Consider the following 10156-nt stretch of genomic DNA (forward strand, 5'->3'; position numbering starts at 1 on the left):
CGTGTGACAGAGACAAATTTAAAGTTAAATGAAATTCTAAATAATTCAATGAGATAAGAGAGCCAGGTTGCTCAAGGCTACAACCTTTGCTCAATTCGATCTAAAGTTCAATTAAGTTAATATTTTAAATTCAATCCTAATTAAAATTTAAATTACACTTTTCTAAACTCTTGAAAAATCAAATTAGATTCATGACTCGCCATTTCGTCCGATACGTTATGTAATCCATACGTTATTCTTGTTCAAGTCTGATATGTAATCCGTATCGTTCAATTATAATATAACTTTGTCTGAATCCATTATGATTATTCTTGTTCAAGTCTGATATGTAATCCATAACTTTGTCTGAATCCATTATAACGTGACCGCAATCAATATTATTACCATGAGTGATAGTGCGAATCTTACTTTAAATTGACCCCTCCAACGGTAAGCTGAACCTCTGGATTGGACAACACCATCTCTATAGTCACGTCTTTCGGGTTGGGCGCTTGGCGTGATACCAGATCAAGGATTGAGTCTGATTTTGATACCAACTTTAACAGGTGGGCGCTTGCCTATTTATTCAAAAACTCAAACATAATCATCTATTTATACCTAATCATTTTTTTATCCGAATTCGATGTGGGACAAATGACCCATATTACACTAAATATGACGATTGTTGAATAGATTTCTTGCTAGCCAATGAATAAGAAGTCATTTTTGTGCATGCTCATCCTTTTAAGCCCAAAGCCGCCTTCATCGTCTATGTTATGTGCAGTCCCATTAATAAGATAAACGTTAGACTAGAGACCCTTTGAAAATTACTAAGATTAGATCTAATTTCTGAATGTAATCCAAGTATAGCAAAAGAATCAGCAGAGTTAAAGTGTGGGAAGATAAAAAAAAAAGAAAAGAAAGCATAGCACATATATTATATATTGATAGATATATATTTCATTCTCTTAATTCTATCAACTTATTCCTTCATGCTGGAAACTAATGCTTTACACGCTCGGGTGGGCTGCTCTAAGGTGTGGATAAGCATGCATGCATGATACACCACCTGCAAGGGTGCAAGTTGAAATGACTTTATGTCTATCTATTGAGCCTTTAATATGTCGGCTGTAAAATATTCTTCACACAAACAAAACTCAGAGATGAGAATGCATAATAGTACTTTGCCATTATATATATATATATATGTGTGTGTGTGAGTGTTTTTTTTTTTTTTTTTACACATTCACGCATTTACACTTGTCTCCGAAAACTTGAATCTCTAATCTTTAAAAAGCGAGAAAGTACAACGACTAAACTATAGTCTTAAAAGGTAAGAAAGTACAACTAAACTACAATTTTTGGTGAACATAGATAGGTAAATTTTACAATTAGGGGAGGGACCTAAAAAGCAGTGGTTTGCCTTAGGGTAGATATTAGCTGTTTGAGTTTGCTTATCTCTAATTTGTGAACTTAGCCCATATATACAAAGTTATATAATAACACCCAATTTTTTGGATTCAACGTTTCAGTCTATGTTTTATCATTTATTGATGTTGATAAGATCCTTCCATTTAGGAGCACCTTAGGATGGCATAGCCTTAAATTAAGTGAAGATGCAAGTATATGATTTAGATTAATTAAGTTTATAATTTATAATATTGACTATTGGAATTATGGGGCATGTATGATTTTTTTTTTTTTTTTTTTCAAGGTGAGAAGTGTTAGGATTTAGATTAGTAAATGCATAGAGTTGAAGCCTAGTACTCGAAAGTCTACCAGAGATACTAACTCATTGAGATATCGAGGCATCTGCGGAATATGTATGATTTAATTTAAAAAAAATTATTTTCTATTCAAGTGATAAATAGAGAAATATATATATATATATATATATATATATATATATATATATATAAAATCTTTTGGTTGACAATTATATGAAAAAGAAAACTTAATGTTTTGTACACATATAAAAAAGGGGTAAACGTAGTAGTCTCCACTAAGGTTTAATTAACATAATTATAGGGCCCTCTTCCATTATTTGAAAAATCACACCAACGTCCTTCAATGTTGAAAAGGAGGGAAACGAATAATTATTGAAAAAGATCAAATAAATAAATAAATAAATAAATAAAAAACAGAAAAGAAAAAGAGAGAAGTACTAAAACCTTAACCCATGTCATCCTTCAATGTTGTAACCTATGGTGTGGAATTGACTAGTCATGACCATCGATTTTGATTGATCTTTTTCTTTGTTAGGCATGGAGTTCGATTGATCATTAAAAAGAGATATTTTCATGGGTAAATGTCACATATGTGTGTGTGTGTATATATATATATATATATATATATATATATTGAAATGTAAATCATAATATTTGTGGTTGAGGTAAAAATTACAAGATATCACTATCCCAATGATCACAATTCAACCAATGGGGGATGTATATAGGGACCCACCTGCACAAATTCAACCTGCCATTTCACACAATTCCAGCTGGAGGGATCTCCGAAAGTGGGAATTATTGGATGGTGTTTTTGGTTTTGGTTGGGTAAATGAGAATCTGTATATCCATATCATCAAATGGGCCAAGGCCATTGCTAGATCTTGACAGCTCTTCAAGCCTCCACTTTGTGCCAATGGTCAAAAGTTTGGACTCTTTGGTATGGTCATCCAATCATTATCTTTCGTCTGTTTTTTTTTCATATTTTTTTTTTTGAGCTCCGGTGCAACTTGAACTGACTAAATTACATTCCTCATGTTAAAAAATCTCAATCTGAGCTTAATTAGAGTTGATGTTATAACAACTCGAATCTAACCGGAGCTCAAGTTCTAACTCTATTTTTTTTTTTTATATATATATTCATACTTTTAGATATATTTTTATTCATGATCAACCATATTTTCAACTTTTTTTTTTTAAATCTTTGTATACTGCGTTTGGTGTGCAGGAATGGAATGAAATGCCCATTCCAATAATTTATTTATTTGGTATGCAATTTAAAGTGAAAATGACTATTCCATTAGAATGAAAATTCATTCCACAACTAAACCTATAGAATGGCCATTCCGTTCCCAAATAATTTTATTTTAAAAATCAATTTCCAAAAAACCCTCGTTTTTCAAGTCCAAAAACAACCATTACATTCCACCACAAATCACCTCCGCCTTTCATCACAACTACCGCCTTCCACCACCGCCACCGACTTTCACCATTGCCCACTGCTTTTCACCATCACCATTGCCACCGCATTTCACCACCGCCACCGTTTTCTTTTGCCGCAATCACCACCATCGCCTTTCACAATCGCTACCGCTACGGCCACCCCTTTCCATCGCAACCACCTTCCACCATCACCACCGCCTTTTACAACCACCACCACTGCCACCGCCTTTCACCACCATTACCACCTTCCACCACCGCCTTCCATCGCCACAGCCTTGCACCACCACCACCGTCGTCACTAGCGCCTTCCAACACCACCTTTCACCACCACCACCGCTGTTGCCGCCACTGCTTTCCACCACCGCCGCCATCTCCTTCCACCACCTTCCACCACCACCACCGCTGACACTGCCGCCACTTTCCACCACCACCACTGCCACTACCACCACCTTCCACCACCACCACCACCACCACCACGACAACCACTTCAACCTCCACTACATTCCACCACCACCACAGTCACCTCAATTTACTTCCATCACCGTCACCTACATCACTATCTCCTTCCACCACACTATTGTCACCGTCTTCCACCACCACCGCCTCCTTCCACCACCACCGCCTCCTTCCACCATTGCCACCACCGCCGCCTTCCAACACCACCACCTATAGCACTACCGCTTTCCTCCTCCACCACCATCCATTACCGCCACTGCTACCATTTATTTTTAAAAAATTATTAGAGAATGTCATTTTGTTAATTTAATTTATTTGTTACTAAAAGGGATATTTTGGAGAATTTAATTTGAGATTTATTCTATTCTAAATTTTAAATCGGTTCAACCAAATACTAGAATGATTATTATCATTCTATTTCTACACATTTCATATTTTCAACCAGACAATAGAATGAGAATGACTATTCCATTCCATTCTCATTCCATTTTCACTTACATTTCATTCCATTCTTACACACCAAACGCATCATTAGGAGTTTGGTTAGATAGAAAATGAAAAGTTCTAAAAAATTAAGATTCTCGTAATCATTTATTTTCCTCAAAATGTTTCTAGTATAAAACACAGGGAAATTTTATTTCACGTGAAAGTAACATTTTTTATTTTTTATTTTGTATTCCTATTTTACCTAACAACTTCATTGCATTATTTACACAACAACTTTATCCTTATTTATTTATTTATTTATTTTTTTACTGAGTTTTAAAGAATTGCAGTCCAATAACCACTTTATCATTAATAGGGTTTTAATTAACTTGAATTTCATTTTTAGTTACTTTCCATCAAATATGAATGAAATAAATAATAATTTACAAGGTCTAAATTAATTGAAAACTCCATCATTTTTTTTTAATATACATACTACTAATTAATTTTATATTATTTTATTATTTTTATAAAATAAGGACAATTTAGGTATCTAAACTATAAAATGATATTTTTCTACAATTTTCTTAGATAAATTTTCATCTTAACCAAATACAAACTAGAAAATCAATTTTATTTTCACTTCACTTTTCTTTTCATTTTCCATTTCCTTTCTTTTCTCAATATTTCCATCTTAACCAAACTGAGCCTAAGAATCTATTTATAATCATTTAAGAATTCACATTCAACTTTTAGAATTTTTTTATGTACGAGAGTAACTCAACACAAAACAAATTTAAGATCAACTCGATTTGTCTGAGTCTGAGATTATCACAAACGCAAAAAATTCAATGAGAATTGGACTCCGTTTGGGAGAATCAAGACCTCAAAATTGGAGAGTTGTACAGAAACTTGTTTTGTTGTCACCTTTTTCTTCTCTGAGTTTTTGAAAAATATTTTCAAAAAACTGAATCAAATAGGCCATTTGTTTGTAATAAAATCAAAAAAGAAGAAGTTTAATATGGATATTACAATCCAAAATAGTGAATCTGATATTTGTACCACTTACCAAGGTATTGTGGATTAATGGTAACTCCTCTACTTCTAAAGTGAATGGTGAGGATTCAAGTTCCCGGGCAAAAAGAGTGTGTCAATGGGCATGTGTTTCTTGTCAATGAAAAAATATATATATTCTACACACACAACATAAACGAGATTAGGCTTCCCAAATATCTACTTTTGAAAGCCTCTCTCCTGCTTTAGCCCAATGGGCTTTTAACCACTTTCACTTTTTGCAAAAGCCCATAACATGCATTCCACCAAATGCTTTTCATTTCTTTTTTTATGAATGACTTTTTGGGCTTGAAAGTCCGTTTGGATCTCCCAAAAAGGCCCGTAAAGTACTATGCCGGTTCATTTTTCTCATCAGAGGGAGTCAACACCTTACCTGCGCTTGGACAAATATATGTTATATACCATTGGGCTCATGGAGGAGGGATTGAGCGCACCGGAACACGTACAGCCCGGATGAGCCCGTACACCGTGCGGTCCGTGCATCTGACACACCCCGGGCACCCAATACCTATTCGGGCTCAAGATCAATCGGGTAATAATGTGACACAATTGTGCTTTGCACTCTCAAAACTTGCTTTATTCCATCTTAATCGAATGTAATGCGTCATTTAAAATTGGACGACAATGGCCTTTAAAAAATAGTGGCCTTTAAAAAATAGTGTATGCGTTATTGGGGTCCAAGTGAAGCTCTACGTGCAAAGAAACTCAAAATGATATATGGTGTTGTGTGTATTACCATCCGCGGACAAAAATAAATATTAAGAGGTCATTCCTTGAGATAATAAAATGCATGAGAATGCAAGCTTGAGTTCGATAATGTAAACACACAGCAGATTCGTTAAGGCTTTAGATGCCAATCTTATTGTGGTGATTAGTAGAATAATCATATAAAAAGATGAATTCCTGAAAGAGTAATAATAATAGGACCGAAAAAGAATCCACAAATTAACACCGAATTTGACTTGATTGGCTATACTTATCACATGTTAAACAATTATTTTTTATAAACTGTTTTAAGTAGATGAAAGGGACAAAAATACATCAGATTCGAAATTTATTCGAAAAAATTATTCGGTGACCCTATCATTTTCCTTCCTAAAATTGAAGAAATACACCCTTGCACTGGCTGGTGTAGATCTTGAATGGTATGATTAAGGCAGACTCATGGGAGTCTAATTTGAGAAAGTTTGACCCACCATGGACATCACTGTGATGTCAAAATGTGAGGCCAACAAGAAAATATTAAATATCCTGGGATATGGTACCCGCCGCGTGCACATGAATGTGGTGGGGTGGTGGTGGGCCCCACCACATCCAAGGGCTCCCACTGCATCGGGATATTTAATACTTTCTCGAGCCGTACACCCCACACATTCCGGAACCCTTCCCGACATCTCCTAATTTGGAGGATGTAAAGTACCACTGTGTGCAATTATACTTGAGAGATAAGAGAGTTGTCGCAAATACCCTAGCTAGTCAACTGAAATTCCAGCATCAAACAGTCTGGGTAAATACCAGACTGTACAACTAAACCTTACATAGTTATTAGTTGCCAACTACTTGAAAAAACTTCAATAAAAATCTTGATTGAAGGACACGCTGAGAATATCTGAGCAACCTCTCTAATTGGGGAACAATCAGCTCTTCTACTCATCTGGTATATCATTTACAGCAGCAGTAGGCAGCAGCATGCACACATTCTTCTATCATTATCAACTGATCTTTGTAGAACTAAACCACATCATTTTTGTTGGTATATGCCCCGATCTCAAAATCATGATTGCTCTCTCATCCAAGCATTTATAAATAGTACAAACTAAACCATCGTAACTATTAGTAAGACTAGCTTACCTGCTTCTAGCTTTCTGTTTCAGGAAGTCGTCGTTAATTTCCAATCACAAAAAAGCTAGCTACCCTTTTCTACAATTACAGATTACTACCATGGTGCCTTTCACTTTCCAAGTAAGCAGGGTTCTTGGTAACATCTTGTATCGCGGTAAAATTGCTGAAAGGAACGACCTGAAAGAGCAAGAGAAAGTGAGACATAACCCAAAAAGAGATTATGCTCACGAGTGTATTTGAAGGATGCTCATAAGATAATTCAACATTACTTGATCATTGCTTGATGTAGGATCAACCGCAGATTTCAGCCTCTTCTGACTGCACATACAGTTTGCCTTGTCTCCCTCAATATTGTCACCAACGAAGTTTTGATCCGACATCTCTGCAAAAACCAAACGTATCAGATTTATCCAAAGCTAGTTAATTAACAGATTTGCTAGCCTTATCGTATATGGATTTGAACATTTTGCACAAATAAATAGAGAAGTTTCCTTCTGAAATGCTGCTGCACATCACAATGCACTTGGGGACTGATACAGCCTAGGACACAAGGCGATTTTTAATCAGAACTCAGAATTTTGTCAAAAGTTCCTGATATTAATAGTTACTTTTTTTTGGATAATCACCTTTTGTTCTCATTATATTTGGATTTTTGACTTATATACAATTCACACCATGTCTCTCATACAGTCACACAGTTCAACACCAACCCAAACCAGTTAGATCTTTGCCATGAATGTTTAACTCAAACATACAATAAGGGATATATGTATGAAGCATGAACCAGCAAAGGCAAAAATAAACCACTGCAGTCAAGGTAAGAAAAATGAGATATTCAACCAAATGTGCTAAAATATAGCTAGGAATTACCTGCATCGCTGCCAACCGAATCATGACCGTACAAATGAGGCGCATGAAACTGCTCTGAATTAGCTGAGGGAGATGGCAATGCCATTTTCCCTTTTACGCAGATTGCTCGACCTTCAAAGGCGGCTTTTTCTTGAAGAGCAGAAGATGTCACAACTTGGTGCCTGCTTGCGGATCTGAAATGTCGAATCCATGGATTTGCTAAAAGGACACGAGAACCATCTGCTTTCTCCACTCGAGGTTCCTGTCTTTCAAAATTGATCTTCTCCCAGCAGCCACTTCGAAGAACTTTGAATTGCTGAAGTAAAATGAAAAATAAAAAATAAAAAAGAAATTAAAAGGAAAGAGGGTGATGAAGCAAAAATTGAAAGACATTCAGTACGGATATGAAAAATATTGGGAAAGGCTCATCAAAGAGAGGAGATTGGCTCTCAAACCTGGCCAGAAGACGCACGGGTGTTGCCACGCATTTGCCTTGACAATTTATAATCTGATGAGTGCTCCCTTTGTGAGTACCGGCCAAGTAGATTAATGTTATTATATAACTGGTTAACAAATGTTGCTTCCATGGACTTGAGGTACAAACGGTGCTTCTCATTTGTCCATTCCGTGTTATTTGATTCTCCTGCCTGAGAGTTCTGATATGGAGTATTTGTAATTAGAACCACAGAATATTGAGGAAGAAGAATAACCAGTTTTGAAATCACACAAGAAACATGATGGTGCAATCATCTAATAGACATAGAAAGCAAACTTTAGTATTCTTGTCAACAATCCCACGGACCCGACACAAACGAAACAGCACTTGTGTATCTTAAGGGTGACAGAAAGTTAAATTAAAACACCAGGAATAAAAGGCATCAACAACATAGAGCATTCAACTACATATAGCGAAAACAATTAGAATAAATCAGACTAAAGTCCCCAGGAGGATCTTACAAAATGAATTGGTTTTGCACACTAGAAGTCCCAATTTTTGATAGGTAGGTTGGAATCCAATTTCCCTCTCTGTACATGCAGCAAAGGAATACTATCCTAAGGTCTCAGCTCAGGATGGAGTCCTAAGGATGAAAAAAAAAAAAAAAAAAAAAAAAAAAAAAAGCCCTACAACAATGGTGTTAAAAATTAATTGGTAGATTGATACTTTTTTCAAAGCCAAAACAGCTTCACACTAGTAATTATATGGTAGAAATACTATCTTATTGTCTCTCCCCTTTCTTTTCCCTGGGTAATTCCCCAAATCAAACAGCCCCAAGCCCCATTTGTTTATGAAAAAAAGAAGACGAATAGAGATATTATCATTAGCTTGAGGAAGGAACCCACTTTCAGTAATATCTAATTTTCTTTTTAGATCTATTTCCCATGAACCAAACAAAGAGAATTTTATTAGAATATATATATATATATATATATTACACACAAGCGTCAATAACAAGTACAACTATTACAAACAAAGCAATTGCAAATTTCAATAAACCCTAAACCAACCATCAACAAATACCAGATATGTTATTGTACATCAGCAGAAAAAGAAACAAACAAATCAACAAAATATAAATATATATGTGTATATGTAGAGAAAAAATGACGACGATGAAGAATTACCAGCAGACTCTGAGTCTCTTCAGAATCGGTTGAAGCGTTACGGCCGATAACCTCCGACGTGAGTGAGGTGGCCGGAGGAGGAGGAGGAGGAGGAGGAGAATCGTTTTCCATATCCGACGGTTGAAGCTCAGCAAAGAAAGATAGAAACCCTAATCTCACAGAGAGCGAGCTGAATTGTGTGCTTGTGTGTGAATGTTTTTGGTTTGGCGGTCCGAATTTGGATTGGAACGGTGGGATCGAATTTTGATGATATTTCTGCAGAGGCAGAGAAGATGAAGTGTCGAACGAGGGAGACAGAAGAGGGGTGCCAGTTGTCGCCGCTTTTACACGCGTCATGGTCCCATCACTGTGCCACGTCAGGCTTAAAGTTGACCTCATGTATAGGCTAGATATTTTCTTCGCCAAAAAAAATATCTCAAAGCTTTTGTGCTAATCTCAAAATATCTTTTTGAAACCCTACCACGCTTATCTTGTAATAAGTTATTCATAAAATTCTTTGATCTTGAATTCTAGTATATATATTGTCATGTTTTGTTGTCGAGTTTTCATTGGTCTAAGAAATGAAAAATACGATAAAAAACTGTTTATAGATTTGAGACTTGTTTTGTTGTCAAGTTTACATTCGTCTAAGAAATGAAAATATAATTAACAAAAAAAAAAAGTATTTATAGATTTGAGACTGATGGCACGCGATTAACGCATTTTCTTGAGTAGATTGATCTCTCACACTCCTGTTG

General features: G+C 35.7%; 1 protein-coding gene across 1 annotated transcript; it reads right to left on the minus strand.

Moving 5' to 3' along the window:
* Positions 1-6559: 6559 nt before the first annotated feature.
* On the minus strand, positions 6560-9770 carry LOC132279041 (cold-regulated protein 27-like). Its single transcript, XM_059780965.1, has 5 exons — positions 9420-9770; positions 8252-8452; positions 7818-8112; positions 7217-7329; positions 6560-7124 (listed from the first exon to the last, which is right to left on the minus strand). The coding sequence occupies exons 1-5, from the start codon at positions 9753-9755 to the stop codon at positions 7032-7034; spliced, it is 1038 nt and encodes a 345-aa protein (XP_059636948.1). The 5' UTR covers positions 9756-9770; the 3' UTR covers positions 6560-7031.
* Positions 9771-10156: the final 386 nt, after the last annotated feature.

This window comes from Cornus florida, unplaced genomic scaffold, assembly GCF_030987335.1.
Source record: "Cornus florida cultivar Cherokee Brave unplaced genomic scaffold, ASM3098733v1 CherokeeBrave_3.0.0_Hap2_Chr10, whole genome shotgun sequence".
NCBI classification, from domain to species: domain Eukaryota; kingdom Viridiplantae; phylum Streptophyta; class Magnoliopsida; order Cornales; family Cornaceae; genus Cornus; species Cornus florida.